The following is a 26,122-nucleotide window of genomic DNA, read 5'->3' on the forward strand; positions in this document are numbered from 1 at the left end:
GGGTGAGAAGGGTGAGGGGAGGGGGGTGAGAAGAGGGGGGGTGAGAAGAGGAGGGGGGGGTGAGAAGAGGAGGGGGGGTGAGAAGAGGAGGGGGGGGTGAGGGGAGTGGGGAGGTGAGAAGGAGGGGAGGGGGGGAGTGAGAAGGGTGGGGGGTGAGAAGGAGGGGAGGGGGGTGAGAAGGGTGGTGGTGTCGGGAGCTGGTGAGAAGGGGTGTGGGGTTGGGGGGTGGTGAGAGGTGGTGAAAAGCGGGGTGCCCACTGCCCCCAACCCTCCCCTATCCCCTCCCCTCCCCATCTCCATCTCCACATCTGCTCTGCTCCTTCCTCATCCCCACGATGTTCATTCACCCGCCTGGAAGAGGATAAAGTTTCACCACCCCAACACAGCTTTGAAGTCTTGTTTACTCTGAGCCCACTAGCACATCCAATTTTAAAATTCGCAGACTTTTTTTCAGTCCATCTATGGCCTCGCCCCTTGCTGCTCTGTAACCTCTTCCACAGCCTGCCAAGATATTTGCAGTCCTCAAATTCTGTCAGCCACTTGCTCACCTCATCATTGATGGCCATATTTTCAACTGGTTGGGTTCTAGAACTCCCTCCCTAAACCTCTCTGCTCCTCTCTCTGTACTTTAAGACACTGCATAAAACCAAGTTTTTGGTCACATCTGGTATCTCTTCTGTAGCTTGTTGTCACATTATGTATGATAACGCTTCTGTGAAGCACCTTGGTTTGCTTTGGAGACATAGTCATTTACGGCACAGAATGAGGCCATTCAGCCCAACGATTCCATGCCAGCTCCCCGCAGAGCAATTCAGTCACTCCTTCCCTGCTCAATTCCTGTAGCCCGATAAGTGTATCTCCTTTAAGTGCCGTCCAATTTCCTTTTGAAATCATTCGTTATTTCTGCTTCCACTACCCTCATAGGCAGCAACTTCTGGGCCATTGCCAATCTCTGTGTGAAAAATTTCTTCCTCACCTTCCCCCTGTATTTCTTGTTCAGAATTTTAAATCTGTGCTATCAGCTAATGGGAAGAATTTTTCTTTGTCTACCTTATCCAAACCTCTTGTACACCTTTATCAATCTCCCCATCATTTTGAAATGTTGCTTTGTATTCCAAGATCCAAGAGAGAGAGAGAGCAAAAAAAAAGTTGCCCTAGCACAGACCCTTGGGAAACACCACCCTCCGGTCCAAAAAACGGAAAACAACCATTTACCACAAGTTTCTGCTTTCTGTCCTTAAGCCAATTTTTTTTCATTCTGTTGTACGCCTGGTCCATAAACCTCAATTTTGTTAACCAGCCTCTTATGTGGTACCTTGTTAAATGCTTTATTAAAATCCATATAAACAACATTCATCGCATTCCCCTCATCAACCCCTGTTACCTAACCGAAAAATTCAGATTAATCAAGCACGAGCTTCCTTTTACAAATCTGTGCTGGCTCTCCTTGGTTAACTGAAACCTCTCCAAGTGCCTGTGAATTATTTTTCCTCTGATTATGGATTCGAAAAATCTTAGACATCACAGATGTTAGACTGATTGGCCTGTCGTTGACATGGCTGCCCTTGCATCCTTTCTTGAATGAAGGTGTCGCATTCGTTACTCTCCAATCCTGTGGCACTCCCACTGTATCTAGGGAACTTTGAAAGCCCTATCACTACCTCCATTCCCATCCTTTCCAACCTGAGATGCAAGCCATCAGGACAAGTGACATATCTACCCTAAGCACAGCCAGCCTTTCCAGTACCACCACCTTTTTAATTTTCAAATTATACATTGTTTCCACTGTCTCCATTTCTATTGATGTTTTATCAGATTCCTCTTGGTAAACATCATATAAAGAACTCATTTTGTATTGTAGCCCTGCCCTGTACCTCTAAGCATATATCACTTTCTTTGTCTCTAATGGGACTCAATCCACCTCTTACTACACATTTAACATTTACATGCCAGTAGAAGATTTTGGGGTTCCCTTTCACTCTAACAACAATTCTATTCTCATATTCTCTCATTGCCAGTCTTATTTTCTTCTTCAACTCCCTTTTCAACCTATTGTATTTGACCTGGTTCTCAATTGAAGAAGTTGCCTGACATGCATCAGTCACTTCACATGCATCATAAACCCTCTTTTTAAAAAAATTCATTCTAATCTCTATCTCCCATGTCATCCAAGGAGCCCTGTTTTTGGATCCCTTTTGGAATGTACCTAGCCCGTACCTCAAACACTAGTTCCTTAAAAATCACCCGTTGTTCTGTCAGTTTTTCCTGTCAACCTCCGGGTCTGTTTCACCCTGGCGAGGTCATTTTTCATCACATTGAAATTAGAAGGTCTATATTAGATTGTTCCTTGCTCTTCTCCATTACTAATCTAAAACTTATGATACAGTGATCACTCTTACCCAAATGTTCACCCACTGACACTTGGTCCACATGGCCCACCTAATTTCTCAGTACCAGATCTAGCATTGCCTCATTTTTAGGACTGAGAACATACTGATCCAGGAAGTTCTCAGAACATAGAGTTCTCTTATGTTCTCAGAACATAGTGTCCAGCATTAGATGTGATTCTGCAATTGGACAGCACTTGATAAACAATCTCGATTGTGCTAAGAATTACACTAAACCAATTTAAGATTCAGTTGGGCTTGCAGTGTGGCTCGTTTACGTGTGCCAGAAGCTAGGTGTATTTACACTCAGGGTGTGACTTTTGCAAACAGTGAGAGCATGTCCATGCATTGAGCCCTTTTCAACTAAACAAAAGCTTGGGTGGCCATGGAGAATGCACCATTTCCTGGCGCATTCGCCATGGCATCGCTTCTATCAATCAGTTTCCACTTGTCAACCAATCAGCACCCTCTTCTCATGCAGTAAAATTGTAGTTCCCTTTGAAATTTGGTATTGTGTTTCTGTTCTGATGAGTGCAAGCTGAAAAGTTTCAACAGCATGTCTCTTTTCAGCAGCAGTCAAATTCCGTACTGCCAAGAACCCATCTATAGTTGTTGCAAATCTCAGTGATTTCCTTGCAGATTTGTTCCTCTATCTCTCACTATTTGGAGGTCTATGGAATACCCCAAGTAGTGTGATCTTACCTTCAATGATTGCTTCTCAACTTTAACCAAATAGATTCTGTCCTTGCCCTCTCAGGGACATCCTTTCTTTCCAACACTTCATCTTCCCTAAGTAGTACTGTCACCCCACCTCCCTTTTTTCCTTCCCTATCTTTTCTGAACACTTTATATCCTTGTATATTAAACACCCAGTCCTTACCATTTGTAAGCCATGTTTCTGTTATTGCCCTTGCATGATATTCCCATGCTCCTAATTGTGCTTGTAGCTCACCAAATATATCATATCCACCAAATTGTGTTTACATACATGCACTCTAAATGTGTCTGCATTCATTAGAACACAGGACTTAGGAGTGGGAGTAGGCCATTTGGTCTTTCGAATCTGCAACTATTATAATCCTATTTTTTCCATTCATGATATGTGGGCATCACTGGCTAGGCTAACATTTATTGCCCATCTCTAAATGCCCTTGAGAAGGTGATGGTGAGCTGCCTTCTTGAAACGCTGCAGTCCATGTGATATAGGTACATTCACAATACTGTTAAGAAGGGAGTTCCAGGACTTTGGCACAGTGACAGTGAAGGAATAGTGATCTATTTCCAAGTCAGGATTGTGAGTAGCTTGGAGGGGAGCTTGCAGGTGGTGGTGGTCCCACCTGACTGCTGCCTTTATCCTTCTAGATGGTGGTGGTTGTGGGTTTGGAAGGTGCTGTCTAAGGAGCCTTGGTGAGTTCTTGAAGTGCATCTTGTAGATGGTACACACTGCTGCAGCTGTGCGTCGGTGATGGAGAGAGTGAATGGCACAGGATTCCTAGCCTCTGATCACCTCGTGTAGCTGAAGTATTTATATGGCTTCTCCAGTTCAGTTTCTGGTCAATGGTATTATGTTAGGATGTTGTTAGCGGGGGATTCAGTGATAGTAATGCAATTGAATGTTAAGGGGCAATGGTTAGATTCTCTTTTATTGGAGATGATCATTGCCTGGTACTTGTGTGGCACAAATATTACTTGCCGCTTGTCAGCCCAAGCTTGGATATTGTACAGGTCTTGCTGCATTTGAACTTGGACCGCTTCATTATCTGAGGAGTCACAAATGGTGCTGAACATTGTGCAATCATCAGCGAACAACCTCACTTTGATGATAGAAGGTCATTGGTGAAGCAGCTGAATATGGTTGGGCCTAGGATACTACCCTGCAGTACACTTGCAGTGATGTCCTGGAACTGAGATGATTGACCTCCAATAACCACAGCCGTCTTTAAATATGAACATGTGAACAAGGAGCAGGAGAAGGCCATTTAGCCCCTCGAGCCTGCTCCGCCATTTAATAAGATCATGGCTGATCTGATAGTAACCTCATATCCCACCTACCCCCGATAGCCAATCACCCCCTTGCTTACCAAGAATCTATCCACCTCTGCCTTAAAAATATTCAAAGGCTCTGCTTCCACCACCTTTTCAAGAAGAAAGTTTCATGACCCTCTGATTGAAAAATTTTCATATCATCTCTGCTTTAAATGGGCGACTCCTTATTTTTATACAGTGACCCCTAGTTCTAGATTTTTCCACAAGAAGAAAACATCCCCTCCACATTCACCCTGTCAAGCCCCCTCAGGATCTTTAATGTTTCAATCAAGTCACCTCTTACTCTTCAAAACTTTAGCGGATACAAGCCTAGTCTGTTCAACCTTTTCTCATAAGGGGACCCACCCATTTCAGGATTAGTCTGGTTAACCTCTGAACTGCTTTCAATGCATTTACATCCTTCCTTAAATAAGGTGACCAATACTGTACACAGTACTCCATATGTGGTCTCAGTCTAGCAGCTAGGTCCTTTAGGACTTGGCTAACTTGGTCCATACTATACTGGTTCTACCAAGCCACTCTTGGTGATGGACAGTGAAGTCCCCCATATTCTGTGTCCTTACCACCCTCACTGCTTCAACAGTACTGGAGGAGTACTGATTCATCAGCTGATGTGCAGTACATGGTAATCAGCAGGAGAATTCCTTGCCCATATTTGGCCTGATGCCATGATACTTCATCCAGAGTTGATATTGCAGACTCCCAGGGCAACACCCTCCCAACTGTATACCATTGTGCCACCACCTTGATCTCCAGGACAGGACATACCCAGGGGTGGTGATATTGGTGTTGGGGACATAAACTGTAAGGCTGTTGCTTGACTAGTCTGTGGGACAGCTCTCCGAATTTTGGCACAAATTAATAAGAACACTTTGTAGGGATGCAGTGCCTAGTGGTCCATCCATCTGGTAGATTTCCTTCCCTGAGCCTGATGGCTTTTTTTTTACAACTATTGTTTCATGGTCATTGTTAGGTTTTTAATTCCAGATTTTTATTGATCTGCTGTGGTGGGATTTGAACCCTGGGTTTCTGGATTACTAGTCCAGTGACAATGCCACTGCCTCCCCCTCCTTACTCTGCTTCTAATATGTCACTACTTCCTTCTGTAATGACACAGCAGATGGCAAATGCTGAGCTGTTCAAATCCCAGAGGGAAACTTGAAACAACTGTCACAGCTAATTTTCAATTGGTATGTCTTGCGATGCTGGCTTTGAATTCAGTAATAAGACCTCCGAGTCAAGAGGTTTTTATAAAACTAAATTAAACATTTATTAGTAGGAGAAATGATTTTAAATGTATACATAGATCTACAAATTACTACTATGATAATTTCTAAATCCCCTAATAAATCTAACTCCCAGTTACACTTTTGTTAAGGCAATAGTAAGACACATAGATTTTAAAAGACCCAGGCAAAGAAACATGGCACCCTGAACGAGTCGAATTCAAAGTAAGTTTTCTTAACTTCAGTCCTTTGAAGACAGCAGCTTGTGGCATAGATGCTGAAGGCTTTTTGCACTTGTTAGATGTCAAGATGCCTACCCTTGTACGCAGCCTTCATTCTTTATACATAATTTTCCCTTTGAATGCAAACTCCCATTGTTTCACTATGTGCTTGGACTTTATCTTTCTGATAATAAAAATATCTCGTAGCACTAAGTTTTACCAGTAATCTTTGGGAAAAATAAACACACTTTCTAAACTTTGCCTGGCTAGGTGACATATTTCACTCCCTCTTGAAAACAATCTAGTCTGGTTTATTTAAAAATGCAAATGTTCCCTTGACATCTATGTTTCTAAACTTCCCCATGTTTACCTAATTAACATTTCAAACCTAACCTCTCTTCTTACATCAAAGCACCCAGACTAGCTGCCTCTAATTCAAATAAGTCTCACACACACCCACATATAGACACATCCCACTATTACTCTATTTTACAATAAATTCCAATAACATAATGAGAACTTATGCATCCTACACCTCCTTCACTCCATTTTTGTTCAGCCATCTAGGTCCTAACTTCTGGAATTGCTGCCCTAATCCTCTCATTTACATCTTTCATAGAGAATCAGAGAATCATACAGCAGAAAAATTGTGCCATTTGGCACAACAGGCTGGTTCTTTGAAAGAGTTGTGTTATGAACAATGTATAATTTTAAGTTGAATTTCTATAGAAATTTGTGTGTTAAAGATAAAAATGGTTTTAGTTTAATTTAGGTTTTGTTTATGAACCTTGGTGCCTGGGTGTTTGGATAGATGTGTGACTAAAAGGTTTCAGGTGCTTTGAGTTTGTGAATGTATGGTGGAATTTAAACTCAATTCATAAATTTTGAATATAAAGCTAGTCTCAGTAATGGTGACCATGAAATTTTCATCGATTGTTGTAAAAATCCATCTGGTTCACTAATGTTCTTTAAGGAAGGAAATCTGTCAATCTTTACCTGGTCTGGCTTACATGTGACTCCAGACCCAAGCAATATGGTTGACTCTTAACTGCCCTTTGAAATGCCACTCAGTTCATGGGCAATTAAGAACAGGCAACATATGCTGATCATTGCCAGAGTAAATGAAAGTTTCACCTCTGAGAATAGCTGGAGCTGAGGAAAATTCTCCAGAGGACTGTGGAATACTAAAGAGTAGTCCCTATCGAAGTACATAGCTTTAAGAGAATTTTTTGGGAAAGTAGAAGCAAACCTGAGTGCATAATATATGTAGTTATAAACCATACTGTTAAGTTAATAATGGTTATTTTATTTAACTCTTTTATCTACAATAAAGTGTTTGTTAAAAAAAATAAAACCTTATGCTGTAGTTCAATTGGTTAAAACAAGTTATTCGGATTTTTTTTTGATATGTTAATGGTTCCTAATCAAATTGTAAGTGTTTGACCAAAAACTTGGCTTTACTAGTGCCTTAAAGTTGTCAAAGCCAGGTGTTCATATTCTTTCTTAATGTCATCGATGATAGTCCTTAAAACCAAACCTGCCCCAGTATCTTCTCATGGGGGAGGTGGGGAAACACATCTGGTGCACTAGGCCCTGCAGGGAATGAAATCTGCTGTTCTTATCTGGTCTGGCCTACATGTGACTCCAGATCCACTGCAATGTGGTTGACTCTTAAATGCCCTCTGAAATGGCTTAGCAAGCCCCTCAGTTATATCAAACCTCTAGAAAGTTAATAAGGAATGAAGTCTACCTACACCACATAGATTGCAGCTGTTCAAGAAGGCAGCTCACCACTACCTTCTCAAAAACAATTAAGGATGAGAATTAAATGCTGGCCTAGCCAGCGACGCTCACAACCCATGAATGAATTTTAAAAATGTGGTTCGGTGTCAAATTTCATCTGATTTTTGCTCGTAAGTGTTTCACTTATGTTAAAGGCACTATATAAGTTTTTTTATTCATTTATGGGATGGGTGTGTCACTGGCTAGGCTAGAGTTATTGCCATATCTAAATGCCCTGGAGAACTGAGTGGCTTGCTGATAGTTATATAAATGTAAATTGTTAGTGGATATTTTAGTCATCATAATCCACTTTAATGTTTGTTTTGGCAGAATCATACTTTGGTGATAAAAGTTCAAATGCAGGGAACCGAAGCCTGTTTACTGCTGCCTCAGTGCAGAGCAGTTCTTCACTGAAGGATTTTGAAGATACCAGAATAGGGAAGACGCCTGTGTCAACCACCAGCAGCAGTCGCAATGCAAGACCTACCTGCAAACTTCGTACTCCTCAAACCGGTCATTCAGGTTCATTGATAACGATCTTACTTTCGTCTTTCATCAAAGAACAATTGAAACATATTATTTTTCAGTTGTAGTAGTTAGCTGTGATTTTCTAACTTACCATTGTTATCAAAGCAAAAATGTACAGCGAACGATAGAGACTTTTGATCATTTCCCTTCCCCCATTCTACTTATCTCAACCTATCAGCAGCTCCTTCTATTCCTTTCCCTAATCCTTCTTCTAACTATTAGCATAATCCTCAATTCCCTTCTCCCTCCTATGTTTATCTAGCTTCCCCTTAAATATGTTTATTCACCTCGGCTACTCCCTGTGGTTGAGAGTTCCACATTCTCACCTTTCCATAATTCCCTATTGGATTTATTAGTGACTATCTTATGCTGATGGCAGCTAGTTTTGAATTCCCCACACAGTTGACAACACCTTCTCGACAGCTAGTAGATGGAGAGAAACTGATTCCACTGTTTCACAGGAGAGTCAGTAACCAGAGTACAGAATTTACCGGTTATTGAGGAGAATTTTGTTTTCTTGTAATCTGGAATATGCTACCTGAAAGCGTGATGGAAGCAGGTTCAATAACAACTTGCAAAAGAGAATTGGATAAATATATTGAAGGAGAAAAAATTGGAGGGCTATAGGGAAAGAACAGGGGAGTAGGACCAATTGGATAGCTCTTTCAGAGATTCAGCAGAGGGTCGAATGGCTTAAGAACATAAGAAATAGGAACAGGAGTAGACCATTTGGCCCCTCGAGCCTGCTCCGCCATTCAATAAGATCATGGCTGATCATGTGTTTTGAATTCCACATTCCCATCTATCCTCGATAACCTTTGATCCCCTTGCCTAACAAGAATCTATCTACCTCTGCCTTAAAAATATTCATTGACCCCACCTCCACCGCCTTCTGAGGCAGAGTTCCCAAGTCGCACAACCTTCTGAGAGAAAAAAATTCTCCTCATCTCTGTCCTAAAAGGGTGACCCCTAATTTTAAAACAGTGCCCTCTAGTTCTGGACTCACCCACAAGAGGAAACAATCTTTTGACATCCACCTTGCCAAGGCCGTTCAGGATCTCGTATACTTCAATCAAATCACCCCTCACTCTTCTAAACTCCAAGCTCAGTCTGTCCAACCTTTACTCAGAAGACAACCCAATCATCCCAGTCATCAATCTGGTAAACCTCCTCTGAACCGCCTCCAACGCATTTACATCCTTAAATAAGGAGACCAAAACTGCGCAGTGTTCGAGATGCGGCCTTACCAATGCCCTGTATAACTGAAGCATAACATCCTTTTATGTTCAATCCCTCTCGTAATAAAGGATAGCAGTCCATTAGCCTTCTTAATTACTTGCTGTACCTGCATACTAACTTTTTGTGACTCATGTAGTAGAACACCTAGATCCCTCTGCATCTCAATTATGCAGCCGTTCTCCATTTAAGTAATACTCTGCTTTTTTGTTCTTCCTGCCAAAGTGAACAACTTCACATTTTCCCACATTATACTCAATTTGCCAGATCTTTGACACTCACTCAACCTATCCGTATACATCTGCAACCTCCTCATGTCCTCTTCACAACATACTTTCCTACCTATCTTTGTGTCATCTGCAAATTTAGCTACTCCCCTCATTTAAATCATTGATGTAAATCGTAAAAAGTTGAGGCCCCAGCACAGACCCCTGTGGGACTCCACTTGTCACATTCTGCCAATCAGAAAAAGACCCATTTATGCATACTCCCTACTTTTTGCCAGCCAGCCAGCCAATCTTCTATCCATGCTAATATGTTACCCCCTACACCATGTGCTTTTATTTTCCGTAATAACCTTTGATGTGGCACTTTATCAAGTGCCTCCTGGAATTCCAAGTACAGTTCGTCTACAGGCTCTCCTTTATCCACCGCGCATGTTACTCCTTCAAAAAAAAAGTCCAATAAATTGTTAAACATGATTTTCCTTTCACAAAGCCATACTGACTCTTCCCGATTGCCTTGAGCTCTTCTAAGTGCCCAGCTATAACCTCCTTAATGATCGATTCTAACAACTTCTCCATGAAAGATGTCAAGCTAACTGGCCTATGGTTTTCTGCCTCCCTTCCTTCTTGAATAGAGGGGTTATATTTGCTACTTTACAGTCTGATGGAATCTTTCCAGAATCTAGTGAATTTTGGAAAATTAACACCAGAGCATCGATTATTTCATTAGCCACCTCTTTTAAGACCCTAGGATGTAGTCCATCGGGACCCGGAGACTTGCCATCCTGCAGCTCCATCAATTTGCTCAGTACAGTTTCCCTAGTGATTTCAGTTTCACCAAGTTCCCCTCTCCCTTTTACCTCCTGATTTGCAGCTATTATTGGAATGTTTTTTGTATCCTCTGCAGTGAACACAGGGGCAAAATATTTGTTCATTTCTTCCACCATTTCCTTATTATCTACTATTAACTCCCCACTGTCACTCTCTAAAGGACCAACACTCACTCACTCTTTTCCTTTGTAAATACCTGTAGAAACTCTTGCTATCCGTTTTTACATTTCTAGCTAACTTCCTCTTATACCCTAATTTCCTTCTTCTTGTTAACCTTTTAGTCATTCTTTGCCATTGTTTATATTCTAATCAATCATCTGTCCTGCCACTCATTTTTGCGGAGTTGTATGCTGTTTCCTTAAGTTTGATGCTGTCCTTAACTTCTTCAGTTAACCACAGATGGTGGGTCATTCCCTTAGAATTTTTGTTTATAATAGGAATATACTTATTCTGAATACTCTGAAATATCCCCTCAAATGTCTGCCACTGCTTCACTATTGATATACCCTCTAGCCTAATTTCCTAGTTCACTTCAGCTAGCTCAGCTTTCACCCCCACATAGTTGTCCTTATTTAAGTTTAAGCTACTAGTCTTAGGCCCACTCCTCTCCCTTTCAAACTGGATGTAATATTCAATCATATTGTGGTTGCTGCCTAGGGGTGCCTTTACTCCAAGGTCATTAATTAATCCTGTCACATTACACAATACCAAGGGGAGAATTTTCTCCCTGTCAGACGGGCCGATCGGGAGTGGGCGGGTGCGGAACCGATCGCCGCCTGTGAACGGCTCTGCACCACCATTTTACGTAGGTGGGCCAGTTAAGGTCTGCTCAGTGTGACGCATGGCCAGTAGTGCTCAGCATTACCTGTACGGGCAGGGGAGAAGAGGAAGAGTCGGAGCCTGCACTCTTCTGCGCATGGAACTACCTCAGGGAGATTAAGTTTAGATTGAAAATTTTAAATAAAGACAGACAAAAATTATTTAGACATGCCCCCTCATGTGACAGTGTCACATGAGCTGGGACATGTTTATGAACTGTGAAAAAAACATTTATTTATTTAATGTGGAAGGCGGTGGCGTAGTGGTATTGTCTCTGGACTGGTCATCCAGAGTAATGATCTGGGGACCTGGGTTTGAATCCCACCACGGCAGATGGTGAAATTTGAATTCAATAAAAAATCTGGAGTTAAAAGTGTAATGATGACCATGAAACCATTGTTGATTGTCATAAAAACCCATCTGGTTCACTAATGTCCTTTAGGGAAGGAAATCTGCCGTCTTTACCTGGTCTGGTATAAATGTGACTCCAGACCCACAGCAATGTGGTTGATTCTTAAAATGCAATTAGGGATGGGCAATAAATGCTGGCCTAGCCAGTGACGCCTACATCCAATAAATAAAAGGAAACCTCATTTGGCCTGTGGATGAGGTTTCCTGAAAAGTGCGAAGGCAGCTTGGGTGTCCAACCTTAAGGTTAGATGGGCAGCGTTGATAATTACCTCAATTGGTTTATTAATGGCCTTAACAGGCCCAATGAAAGATCTGAATGACGTCAGGATGCCCGCCCGATGTCAGCACACGTCATTTTATGCATCGGCGTGCCGGGCCTGCCCCCACATGCCAACATAAAAATTCTCCTCCAAGTCTAATATAACCTGCTCCCTGGTTAGTTCCAGAACATGCCGCTCTAAGTTTCTGTGATTAAGATTAACATACTGTCTTACATGTCTTGAACTTGGATTTGATTCCAAACCACTTCACTCCTGTGGGAAAAACTAAGCCACAGAGACCATTTGCTGAACCTGATTACAAATTATGAATCAAAGAATTTTATATATAAGATTTGCAGAAACATAGCATTGGCTTTTGGATAGATTTAATTACAAAACATTGAGTGGGCTTCATTTCCTGTACACCATTTTCAGTACTATAAATGCACACACAGTAATTTAATACAAATACATGAACCTGTGAACCAAAAGTAGCATTCAGTGTAATGTGAACCCCCAAGCAATGTAAAGCCTGAAGTTTGAAAGGCAGTGGACAGCTGTTTGGTACCTCATCAACTGTAACTGAGTTGGTGGTACTCTAGCCTCTGAGTCAGAGTGGGAGTTCAAATCAGATAGCAGAGGGTTGAGCACATAATTTAGGCTGACACTTCGGGGCACTCTCCACTGAGCTTGTCAGCTGCATTGTCACAGGTACTGTCTTTCTGGTTAAACCAAGGCCCGATTTACCATCTCTGATGGAAGTAAAAAAAATACTCATGGCAGTATTTCAAAGAAGAGCTGTAGAGTTCTTCTGCTGTCCTGGCCAATGTTTATCTCTGAATTCACATCATTAAAACAGATTATCTAGACAATATCATATCACTGTTTGTGGGAGTTTGCTGTGTGCAAATTGGCTGTCATATTTCCTACATTACAACAGTGACTGCACTTCAGAAGCACCTCGGTGGTTGTGACAGTCACAACGTAAATGTGAGTATTTATTTTCTTTAAAACAATGTTTGAACTCACTGGATGGTGATCTCCGTTTTTGAAACTAAATGCGGTGGTGGGCAGTTTCTGCGGTGCATATTTCGCTGCTTGGAATGGTAGGAGATTCCGCCCAATTCTGCGCTCGGAAGCTCATTAATGATGCACAGGCAAGTATTTTCGAATCACATGGAGGGTCGGGAGCTGATTCGTTTGCCCTACCGCAACCTGGCTGGGTCAAAGGTCCAGGAGCCATATTTAAATGCCATGGGAGCACACAAATCTCTCTCTCTCCAGTCCTTCTGTCTCCAGGACACCGTTCGAGATGTCATCAAGCCAAAATAAGAAGGCAGCACCCCATTTCACCCACCAGGCCCTTGATCAGAGGAGTGCAAATGCTAAGGGATGTCCTGTATCCCAGGAACGGTTCCAGGAAGCACACTAGCCTCACCCCTCCGGCCTGGGAGGCCACCGTAGGGGACGTCAGTGCGGCATGATACTTCTTAGGTGGACATTCTTGGTTTATTTACAAAGGAACTCAGCAGCGACTAAACATGTGCTTTTGCTTCAAACTCTATCTCTACCCAACTGACTGCCATGCCTGAAATGCCATCCGGTGTAGGAAGAGAATGAATGATCTCATCTGCTCGATGTAAGTCATTGAGGTAAGTCATCCTTCAACTCTCTCCAGTATCAAACTCCCATCATGGCATTATGTCTCTTCAGGAATCTCGCAAAACTATTAGCAGGGGATACATCACCACTGATTGACTAATGGAACCTTTCACATTGCCACCATCCTATCTATCTTGCAGCGCACTCTCCATACTCAGACCTGCTGGGGAGGGCTCACCACACACAGGGGCTGTGGTAATTATGGATATATCTAGTGTGCAATATACCTTTTAAGAAGAATGTTATTAAGGAAGATCACGTGATCTTGGTATCCAATAGTAGAGTAGCGTGGGCTACCTCAGTAGTTAGTAGTCAGTTGGGTAGAGATAGAGTTTGAAGTGAAAACACATGTTTAGTCGCTGCTGAGTTTCTTTGTAAATAAACCAAGAATTTCCACCTAAGAAGTATCTGCTGAGCAACTCTATCAGGAGTTCCAACTCGGCCACTACTCACAACAAGCATGCGACAAGGATCCATAGGCTCTAACAAACTGGTGACGAGGATTAAACAAGTTAAAGTTTTTAATTAAATTAAAAAGAAACAACTGTCCAATTAAAAACATACATGGGTGAAGACTTCCAAATCAAAGGCATAAGTAGAGTAATTGTCCATTATGGAAGCCAATCGGTAAAGCTACCAGTTTTGGTATTGAGAGGCAGAGAATCGAGCCTCTTAGGGCGAAACTGGCTAGAGAGAAATCGACCTTGAGTGGCCACTGGGATTTCAAAAGAAAGCTGGAAGCGTTTTCTGTTTCGGAAGAGAAGTGTATAAAGTCTCAACAACCTGAAGAAATGCAGGATATCTTAATCCAAAACATGGAAGAACTGCAGAAGGAACTCAAAGAGACCCTGCTTGCTGACAGAGTTCGAGACAGGGCGAGCAACCTCCAAAAGGGAAAAGAAAACCTGCTCAAAGACCGTCACACACTACAGGATTCCCTCAGGTCAAAGTTTGTACCACTGGAAAAGTACAAAGAGAAACGGAAAGAATTAAGCACTTCTCTAACCAAACTGAAGGATGAGTTGGCGGAGAAGACACAATGCTCAATTTTCCAGGAGGCAGCAAACAAATACATAAAAGAGATAGAAGAGCTGAAGAACCAGCTACATGAAGCCAAAGAGGCTTTGGAGGCAAAAGTTGCAGAATTTTCTAAGAAGCAGACAGATGATGAAATTCTGGGAGACTTGACCACTGATCTCACTCAACTCACCACTGAGCTCATTCAATTCGAGCTTGCATCCGAGATTAGTCTGGCCAATATTGAAGCTGAAAAGAAAGCCGAGATTAAAGTCAGCACTAGAAAGAAAAATGCATGCAGAAAGAAGACACAAAACACAAACAAGACTTTAATTCTGGCAGCATAAGAGTATACTTTCATACATAGGCCTGGCAATCAAATCGCAAACACCGATGCACTTAGTCATCTGCTTTTACAAGAAAATGATGAGGAAGTCTCAGTTCCACAAGAACTTGCTTTGTTAAATTTCTTAGATTCCTCGCCGGTATGTGCTGGACTGATCAGGGACTGGACAAGTAAGGACCCAGTCCTATCTCAAGTATGAGAACAAGTGCTTCATGGTTGGTCACAAGAGCCTATATCTGACGAAATGAAACCGTATTTCAACAGAAAACATGAAATAACCAGCCAGGATCTTATCATGGGGAGCACGTGTGATAGTACCTCCAAAGGGAAGCGAGCCATTCCTAATTGAATTACACAGCGCACATCCAGGAATATCCTGAATGAAGACCATAACTCTCAGCTACCTATGGTTGCCTGGGGTGGATGGTGAAATAGAGAGTTTAGTGAAGAATTGTGTGTAATGTCAGCAACTGCAAAAGTTAGCTCCAACAGCTCCATTACACCCTTGGGGGTGGCCAGGAAGACCATGGGTGCGGTTACAAATTGACTATGTGGGACCTCTCATGGGATCAATGTTTCTGCTCATTGTTGATGCCCACTCAAAATGGATGGACATATATGAATGAGGTGGTCACCAACGTCTTCTGCTACAATTGCGAAGTTATGTCAAAGTTTTACTGTTAACGACTGCCAGGAGTGGTCGATTCTGACAATAGCACAGCACTTACAAGTGCTGAGTATCAGCGGTTTATCAGCCTCAACGGTACCACTCATGCAAAAACTTCACCGTACCACCCTTCCTCAAATGGACTGGCCGAGAGGGCGGTTCAAACATTCAAGGCAGACGTGAAGAAGTTAACTGGAGATTCCTTAACAACCAAGCTAGCATGCTTTCATTTTCATTATAGGACCACCCCTCACACAACAACAGGTGTCACACCTGAGTTATTTATGAAACGCCGTCTTAGGACGAAATTGAGCTTAATGATGCCAAATTTGCCGGGGGGGTGGTGGGGCAAGAACGAGTCAGGGATGTCAGAAAACTAGACATGACGGGCATAGTTGTGAGAGGAAATTGACCGTGGGAGAAACGGTATATGTGAAGAACTTCGGAGAAGGACCAAAGTGGTTACCGGGTGAAATAAGTGCAGTGACTGTACCTCTATCTCATCACATGGAGGTGGAAGGCCGAGACATGTGGATCATCTAAGGAAGAAATAAACTATGCACCAAGAAATGATTCCACCAGTGTTCACGACCGGGTCAGCATTTCCTTTTGAGAGAACTCAACCCAGTACAGACATATCTGCCGTCTCAATTTCTCTGCTCCTCTCACCCATTCTAATCTGTCTCTCTCTGAACTTACTGCACTCCGTTCTGTCAGGTCCAATATCAACATTGTCATCAAACCCGCTGACAAGGGTGGTGCTGTTGTTGTCAGGCGCACTGACCTCTACCTCGCGGAGGCTGAGCGTCAACTCGCAGACACTTCCTCCTACCTCTCCCTGGACCATGACCCCACCACTGAACATCAAGCCATTGTTTCCAGGACTGTCACTGACCTCATCTCCTCTGGAGATCTTCCTCCCACAGCTTCCAACCTGATAGTCGCCCAACCTCAGACGGCCCGCTTCTTCCTCCTACCCAAAATCCACAAACAGAACTGTCCCGACAGACCGATCGTGTCAGCCTGTTCCTGCCCCACGGAACTCATTTCTCGTTATCTTGACTCCTTTCTCTCTCCCCTTGTCCAGTCCCTTCCCACCTACATCCGTGATTCCTCTGACACCTTACGTCACATCAACAATTTCCAGTTCCCTGGCCCCAACCGCTTCCTCTTCACCATGGACGTCCAATCCCTCTACACCTCCATCCCCCACCAGGATGGTCTGAGGGCCGTTAGCTTCTTCCTTGAACAGAGGCCCGAACAATCCTCATCCACCACTACTCTCCTCCGTCTGGCTGAACTTGTTCTCACACTGAACAATTTCTCCTTTAACTCCTCTCACTTCCTCCAAATAAAAGGTGTGGCTATGGGTACCCGCATGGGCCCCAGCTATGCCTGTCTCTTTATGGGGTATGTGGAACATTCCTTGTTCCAGTCCTACTCCGGCCCCCTCCCACAACTCTTTCTCCAGTACATCGATGATTACTTCGGTGCTGCTTCATGCTCTCGTCGGGACCTGGAAAAATTTATTAATTTTGCTTCCAATCTCCACCCCTCCATCATTTTCACATGGTCCATCTCTGACACTTCCCTTCCCTTCCTTGACCTCTCTGTCTCAATTTCTGATGATGGACTGTCCACCATTATCCATTACAAGCCTACCGACTCCCACAGCTACCTCGACTACAGCTCCTCACACCCCGCTTCCTGTTAGGACTTCATCCCATTCTCTCAGTTCCTTCGCCTCCGTCGCATCTGTTCTGATGACGCTACCTTCAAAAACAGCTCCTCTGACATGTCCTCCTCCTTCCTTAACCGAGGTTTTCCACCCACGGTGGTTGACAGGACCCTCAACTGTGTCCGGCCCATCTCCCGCGCATCCGCCCTCACGCCTTCTCCTCCCTCCCAGAAACATGATAGGGTCCCCCTTGTCCTCACTTATCACCCCACCAGCCTCCGCATTCAAAGGATCATCCTCCGCCATTTCCGCCAACTCCAGCATGATGCCACCACCAAACACATCTTCCCTTCACCCCCCCTGGCGGCGTTCCCTCCGGGACACCCTGGTCCGCTCCTCCATCACCCCCTACTCCTCAACCCCCACCTATGGCACCTCCCCATGCCCACGCAGAAGATGCAACACCTGCCCCTTCACTTCCTCTCTTCTCACCGTCCAAGGGCCCAAACACTCCTTTCAAGTGAAGCAGCATTTCACTTGCATTTCCCCTAACTTAGTCTACTGCATTCGTTGCTCCCAATGCGGTCTCCTCTACATTGGAGAGACCAAACGCAAACTGGGCGACCGCTTTGCAGAACACCTGCGGTCTGTCCGCAAGAAAGACCCAAACCTCCCTGTCGCTTGCCATTTTAACACTCCACCCTGCCCACATGTCTGTCCTTGGCTTGCTGCATTGTTCCAGTGAAGCCCAACGCAAACTGGAGGAACAGCACCTCATCTTCCGACTAGGCACTTTACAGCCTTCCGGGCTGAATATTGAATTCAACAACTTTAGATCTTAAACTCCCTCCCCCCATCCCCACCCCGTTTCTTCCCCCTCCCTTTTGTTTTTTTCAATAATTTATATAGATTTTTCTTTTCCCACCTATTTCCATTATTTTTAAATCTACAACTAATACCTTGTCAGTCTTTCCACCCCACCCCCACTAGAGCTGTACCTTGAGTGTCCTGCCATCCATTCTTAATTAGCACATTTTCTTAGATAATATCACCACCTTTAACACCTCTTTGATCCTTTTGTCTGTGACATCTTTTGATTATCTGCTCCTATCACTGCTTGCTTGTCCCTACAACCACCCCCCCTCAACTTCTCTCTCCCCCCCACCTTAAACCAGCTTATATTTCACCCCTCTCCTAACTATACTCAGTTCTGTTGAAGGGTGGTGAGGACTCGAAACGTCGACTCTTTTCTCCACTGATGCTGCCAGACCTGCTGAGTTTTTCCAGGTAATTCTGTTTTTGTTTCAGACATATCTGATGTTCCTTCAAGAGTGGAGGATACAGATCTGGAGGCGCCCATGGGAGCACCTGACATTCAGACAACTCTGGAAATGGAGGTTCCTGACAAGGCATCTGAATTTGTAGAGCTGAGGCACTCTACATGCATAAGGAAACTCCCAGAAAGACAGAATTTGTAAATTGCTTATCTATGTAATATTTTGCTATTTTGAGAAGATTGTAATTGTAAATATAAAATGTATTTATGAATAAAGGGGGAGGGATGTGGTAATTATGGATTTATCTGATGTGTAATATACCTTTAAGAAGAATGTTATGAAGGAAGATCACATGATCTTAGTATCCAATTGTAGAGTAGCGTGGGCTACCTCAGTAGTTAGTAGTCAGTTGGGTAGAGGTAGATTTTGAAGTGAAAGCACATGTTTAGTCGCTGCTGAGTAACTTTGTAAATGAACCAAGAGTTTTCACCTAAGAAGTCTCTGCTGATCAACTCCATCAATAGTACTAACTTGGCCACCGCTCACAACAAATGTGCAACGAGGATCCACAGGATCCATATGCCTTTCCCAACCTATGTTCCATTCCTTCTCATCACAGCCTTTCTTTTGACTTTATCTAGGGCAAGTTTGTCCATAAGCAGGAAAGAGCACAGACTTGAGGATGGTGGGGGGACACAGCCGGCATCATTTCCCTCAGTGAGTTTGAAGAGGCTGGGAGGCTGTAACTAAGATCGCTGGGGAGGACAGGAATCGCTCCTGTGGGGAAGAGGAGATCGGATTGTCTCAGCAACCTGGTATGGATCACAACTGCATCAGTTCATCGCATCCTGACAATCATAGTGTTTGACATGCAGTCTTATATTCCTCATGCTCATCAACTAAAACTTGATTCTCTGTCTTGTTGGCCTTGATCTGCTGATGCCTATAAGGGTGCCCACTAGAAGTCCCAGCTCCTAGACCACGCCTGAAGAGGAAGCTGAGGAATAACATCAGGACGCTTACCCACTCTCTTTACCAGTGCAGAGACACACCTCAGTGGGCCATAGCTCTAGATTAGGATCGGGCTGATCTACTGGAGAAAACCTCACTGACACAGCCCCACAGTATTCGGAGGCAGGGACACCCAGGTCTCGGGTACTTGGAGGGCTGCTGGAGACTAGCCATCCGCTCAGTCTGAGTCAGATGATGTGCAACTGTGAGCGGCTGCTAACGCAATGCTGGAGATGCAACAACAGGCGCAGCGGAACATCAAGCAAAGATTCGGCAGTCGCTCACCAGACTGGAATGAAGGATACAGGAGTGCATCTGCGTTCTGTCTGATGTCGTGGCTCCGACATGCTAGCGTCTTGAAGTTACCAAGGGAAGGTTGGTGACCACCATGGACACCTTAATCCAGTAGGTTCTGCTGGATTTATGTTTGGCCCCGGACTCCATGGTCACATACCCCAGTGGGCACCATCAAGATGTAGGTGACAGGGGGATGAGGCACCTTGACCTCCCTCCAGGTGGACCTTCTCAAGGAGTCAGGGCGGGAGGATGAGCGCCAGCTGGACACCCCGGAGGCCTCCTCTCAGGACATTCCAATGGAGTTCAGCCGTTCAGTCCCCTCGGCCTGTGACCCCATCCACTCCAGCTGCTCAGGCCGAGGAGGGTGCATCTGTCTCCTGAGCAGGAGACCTTTATTAGGTCAGGGCCCTCCAGACTTCGGACCACCAGAGGCAGACATTAGGACGTAGCAGTCAGCAGGCTGCCCCCACCTCTGCTGTGGATGTCAGGGCTACACCCAGGCATAGTGGTAAGGTTAGGAAAATTAAGAAATTTTGAAGTCACTTTTTGGTCACAGGTATGTTACCATTGTTAAAATGTTGCACTTCTGTAAATACATTAGATGTTTGTGAATGGCTTGGTCAACTGAAGGCATTGTGATTATGTACATTTGAACCCTCTTATTTCGATGTTTATCCATTCTCCAACTCGGTGACAGTCTCCCTCTGTGAGATTCACATCCATGTGATGTCAGTCTCCCTGAAGATGGTCTCTGCACCCTTGTATGATGTCAGAGAGATGGGTTAAAATCTTTATTAGAAGCTTGTGATTTATGCACTTCTAACCCATCTTCCTCACAGAAGACCACTGTGTGAGAGCAGCACATCAGCCTGGATTGATTAGCGGCATTTGTGTCTCTGAAGTGGTAGTTGTGAAGGGCAAGACATGGACGGAAGGAGGAGATCCCTCACCATGTCCTCATCTCACTGTCCACTGTAGTTTCTTAATTATGTGGCGACGACTGCTTCAAGTCACTTCACGCATCGCTCTTGTTGTTGAGTGGACTCCCAATTCCCAGAGTGCATACAGAGGGCACCACGGACCTTTGTAGAGATCATGGCCTGGTGAACCATGAGGCCAGAAGATGCAAGTGTCATTTCTGGACTCGTTCTCAATTCGATTGGTTGGAAATTCCTTGAGATGAAAGGGAATGGCATTGAGGGCCAGGAGGTCTGTGGCCATTTCCCCATGCCTTCACTTTACTCTTCCTGGAACCTGGCAGTGATTAAAGTGTCATGGACATGTCTCCCATGTCTTTATGGTGTCGTCTCCTTCAAACTGACCCTCACCACTCTCTTGAGGTTCCTGGGTCTCCTGCTCCTCATCCTCCAAAGAACACTCATCCTCCTCTATTTCACCCTCTGGCAAAGGATCACCTTTTTTTGCAGTGCCAGGTTGTGAAGGGCACAACATAACGATGATGCGTGAAACCCTATTGGGAGCGTACTATAGTGTGCCACCTGAGCGGTCCAAACATCTGAAGCACATATTCAGAATCCCAAAGGGCTGCTCTAGTAGGATGTGTGTGGAGCTGTGAGCAGTGTTTACCTCTCCTCGGAACAACTCCAAGGCCGACGCACTGATGTCATCAGCTAGCGCTCCACTGGGTACCCCTTATCCTTGAGCAGCCATCCCTGCAGACGTTCAGGCCCTTTGAAAATCTCAGGCACCTGGCAGTGACAGAATATATGAGTCATGGCAACTTCCAGGGTACCTAGCACAAACGTGCTTATGTGCTTCTGATGAGCACACACCAGTGTACATTCATGTAATGTTTGCCGTTGCTACCTAAACATTAGGGGGTGCTGCATCGGAACCCTTAAAGTCACATGAGTACAGTTGATTGCCCCCTGGGAAGCCTGAGTTAGTTGCGAAGCTGTGACACTCGCAGCCTGGCTATTTTTAACCTTTTTAACCATGTGACTTGCTGTAAAGGGCATCTGTGACCTCCTTTATGCATCTATGTGTTGTGGACTGCGAGATGCTGCACAGGTCCCCTGTAGATCCCTGGAACGACCCTCAAAGAAAATGAGCACGATAGTCACCTTTTAAGCCACTGGCAGGGGATACCCTCCAATTCCACAGGGTGTCAGGTCTTTCATTCATGGGACCTAGCATTGCTGGCTAAGCCAGCATTTGGTGCCCATCCCTATTTGCCCTTGAGAAACTGAGTGGCTTGCTAGGCCATTTCAGAGGGCATTTAAGAGCCTTTGCTGTGGATCTGGAATCTCATATAGGCCAGACCAGATAAGGACAGCAGATTTCCTTCCCTAAGGGACATTAGTGAGCCAGATGGGTTTTTACGACAAAAATAAAAATACCTGGAAAAACTCAGCAGGTCTGGCAGCATCTGCGGAGAGGAACACAGTTAACGTTTCGAGTCCGTATGACATATGTACATAATCACAATGCCTTCAGTTGACCAAGCCATTCACAAACATCTAATGTATTTACAGAAGTGCAACATTTTAACAATGGTAACACACCTGTGACCAAAAAGTGACTTCAAAATTTCTTAATTTTTATTTTGGATTTCCAGCATCCGCAGTTTTTTGCTTTTATCCTGGGTTTATACGACAATTGATCATGGTTTCATGGTCATCATTTGACTTTTAATTCCAGACTTTTATTGGATTCAAATTCTACCATTTGCCATGGTGGAATTCGAACCCAGCTCCCCACAGCACTACCCTGGATTTCTTGTCCAGTGACATTACCACTACACCACCGCCTCCTAAATCCACCATAGCTTTGGACAAATGCAGACGTGCCTGACATCATCTCTCACTCATTTGTGAATAGGAGAGTTGTCTTCGGTATACCCTAGGTCTGCAAATTTGCATCTGTTGTCTGGGTCTCTCTTCCTGACCCTCTTATTCTTGCTCTGGTTCCCCTTGAGCCTGGACATCAAGCTGGACCCCCTGGTAGAGCAGCATTCTTCGCCTCCTCCATTGCATTAGGATCCTCGAGGGCAGCATTGAAACTTGGATCCATTTTTTGCTTTTCCTTCTCTCTGAAATGAAACATTGAAGACATTAATGAGTAACGGGTCAAGATATTGAAGCTCACAATCTGTTACCTTTAGCAACTGTAATGGTCTGTAGTGGCTTCTGCCCTAGTTGCATTGTCACTGATGCTGCCTGGTCTTTGAGGTGCTACCACCCATATTGAGGTGACCAGGATGCCATCACAGAAATGTTACCTCTGAATCCCTCACTGCTATGAGAAGGTTTGAATGAGTAGCATTGCCTATCCTGGCTCAGTGCTCCACCCTCTGATCTGGCATTCTAACGAACAATAAGTTGCTGATGATTAATGCCCTTTGTCTCGTTAGGAATGCTAATTTTGGAGAGCACGTGACTGACCTCTATTGATTCAGTGCCATATATACTGCACCTGTGCCTCCTTGCCGATTGCCTGCATTCCTAAATTTTACATTCCGATGTGTTAATGCTGATATGCTGCAAATGTGATGTTAAGCCATTGACTAAGTATCCCTGTGACAGCGCTGATAAAGACATTGACTTCCATTGGCTTTCTTCGCAAGGCGGTCTTCCTCCTTTCTCTGTAATAAAACTCCAGTTCACCCTTGTTGGTGTTGCAAGTTAGAGGGTGTCCCCAGAAAGGGCCCGTTACTCCAGCAGTGTGTTCCTCCCACACTGCCTTAGAACACTCCCATTCAGATTCGCTTCTACCTATGATTTATAACTGTGCCACAACTCCAGTAGAGCAAGATGGTGTTTTTGCACTACTATTTCAAAATGAGCTTCAACGCTCCCCCTCTCACTGTCCTTGTCCCAGAAATATACCTGGAATCTTATGATGTGAAGGTAGAGCTTTTTCCCCCAATAATACTGGATCCCATTGTTGTTATGGTGGACATTCCTGCCCTCCCACCTGAGCCCATCACTACTGAAGCGCCCATGCCCTATCTGAACCTCTACCCTCTCCCCCGCAGGCTGAGTGCATGGTCACCTACTGAGGTGTGACACCCCCCCACCAAGGAAAGCTTCACATACCTCCCCCTTAATTGTGTTCCCCAAATAGAAGCTGCAGATGCCTCCCATTACCATCACCATAACCATCTGCGGCCCAGTACAGAGACACACAAGACCATGGAAAGTGACTGTGAGCCTGCCCTGCACACCAAGCTGTGCATTATTTCGACTGAGCACACAGCCCTTGCCCCTTCCTGTAGCGGGAGTACACCGTGCTCCCAATGATTACTCCTGCAGCGTAACTGCTGCACCCCATCACTTTCTCCACTCTCTGAAGGTTGACTGTGAGGTCCACAGAGCCCCAATCTCTATTCTCAGCCCTGACCGCAAGCCCCAGACCAAGGACTTTGACTTTCACAGAGTGCCCCATTGCCCTCAGGACTGAAGAATATACTGTCTCCCTTCCTAAGACCACCCCCCTTATGAGCCTGCATGTGACTAATCCCTCTTGTGACCCACTAATAACCCTCCCCCAACCCCTTTCCCTATTCTGTGTGCATCCCCTCCCATTCATACATGTGGTATTCCTTTTACCCTCTTGTTTGTCAGCTTTTCAGTTACCCTTGTGGGGCTCCAACTTCCCACCTCTCAGTTTACCCTTTGCTTCCCATTGTTCTCCCTCCTCCTCTGCCTCCTTGCAAATCCTTCCTGCCCCTCTGCCTCCCATCGTGCCCCCTTCCCCCTTCAAAGCCTTCCTTCCCCATTGCCCCACCCATGTGTTTCCCCTTCCCCAACCTCTTCCCCACCCCCCCCAACCTCTTCCCCAGTATAAATACTGGTTTCTGAATGCTCAGCACTGAATGAGTACTGCTGTACAGTAATGTCCTTCTGGACTCCCGGTGGATGCCACTGTTGCAGACGCTACATACCCCACTTCCCTCATCGCAATACTGGCTAGTGTCTGAAAAATGAGCCCTGCCTGAGTACCATTGCACAGTGATGTCCTTGTGACTACAGAAGCAAGCAGTGGGAGCACACCAACTCTACAGCCCCAGCAGTGTGGCGTCCCACTGGCATTGCAACGAGACCGTCGCAGCACGGTGTTATTGAAGGTAGGCTACTTGTGTTGCACTCACCTTGAAGTCACGCACAAAGTGGGGTCTGACCTTTGCACACCACCCTTTCAAAAGAGATTCAGATTGACGTGATTTCCCGTTGGTGTGACGCAAGATTGGGACGCCGCATGTGATTCCGGTGAGAAGCTAATTTAATGAGCATTCATGAGATAGTAATGAATGCAAATGGCGTTCATGTCACTGGTCAGCGCGATACCCAAACTGCCACTAACCTGCCATCGGGAGAATCGCAAACTATTTTTACACTTGTGGGTTTCTGACTTTCGTCCTCCCGCTAAATTCTTCTCTCCAGCCTGCCATGAAACCCGCTGTAGGCAGGATGGGAGAATTGTGCCAATATTTGTTTTGTTTTTAGTTCCCTCATTTTGCTTGTAGGTGACGTCACATTAAGAGTTAGAACATCATCAGTAGCATACCTATGAGAATCAGTACTTGCTGCCCATCAGCTTTCAGTATATTTATGTTACAATTGTTTTATTTACATTTTTATTATCTATACATGTGGAAGGTAACTCTTTTTTAAAGAAGTTATTCAAAGCTGCAACACATTGTCATAGAAGATGGCTAGACCCTGGAGAGGGTGTAGTGGAGATTTATTAGAATGGCGTATGGGATGAGGGACTTCAATTATGTGGGGAAGTTAGGATTGTTCTTAGAGCATAGAAGGTTAAGGGGAGATTTAATAGGGCCGTTTCAAATCTTGAGTGTGTTTGATAAGAGCAAATAAGGAAAAACTTTCCAGTGGCAAGTGGGTGAGTAACTAGAGGACACAGATTTATGGTGATTGGCAAAAGAACCAAAAGGGAGATGAGAAATGTTTTTCATGAAGCCAGTTATGATATAGAATGCGATTCTGAAAGGGAAGCAGATTCAATAATAGCTTTCCAAAGACGATTGGATAAATCTTTGAAGGAAGAAAATTTGTAGAGCAATGGGAAAAGAGCAGGAAAGTGATATTGTTTGGATAGCTCTTTCAAAGAGCCGGCACAGGCATGGTGGGTTGAATGTCCTCCTTCAGTGCTGTAGCATTCTATGATTCTACATGACATTATTGATGTAGTACAGTACGGGAGACTGGTAAGC

The 26,122-nt window shown here is 44.5% G+C and overlaps 2 protein-coding genes across 3 annotated transcripts in view; one reads left to right on the top strand and one right to left on the bottom strand.

The window, feature by feature from the left end:
* cryz (crystallin, zeta (quinone reductase)) overlaps nucleotides 1–26,122 on the bottom strand; it is a 1,066,321-nt gene that overhangs the window by 894,419 nt on the left and 145,780 nt on the right. The window lies entirely within an intron of this gene.
* msh4 (mutS homolog 4) overlaps nucleotides 1–26,122 on the top strand; it is a 109,209-nt gene that overhangs the window by 383 nt on the left and 82,704 nt on the right. Inside the window, exon 2 of the mRNA XM_078560639.1 lies at nucleotides 7,993–8,184. Within this exon, the coding sequence (XP_078416765.1) occupies nucleotides 7,993–8,184 (192 nt within the window). The remainder of the gene's footprint in view (nucleotides 1–7,992; nucleotides 8,185–26,122) is intronic.

Source organism: Cetorhinus maximus, chromosome 17 (assembly GCF_964194155.1).
Source record: "Cetorhinus maximus chromosome 17, sCetMax3.hap1.1, whole genome shotgun sequence".
Taxonomy (NCBI): Eukaryota; Metazoa; Chordata; class Chondrichthyes; order Lamniformes; family Cetorhinidae; genus Cetorhinus; species Cetorhinus maximus.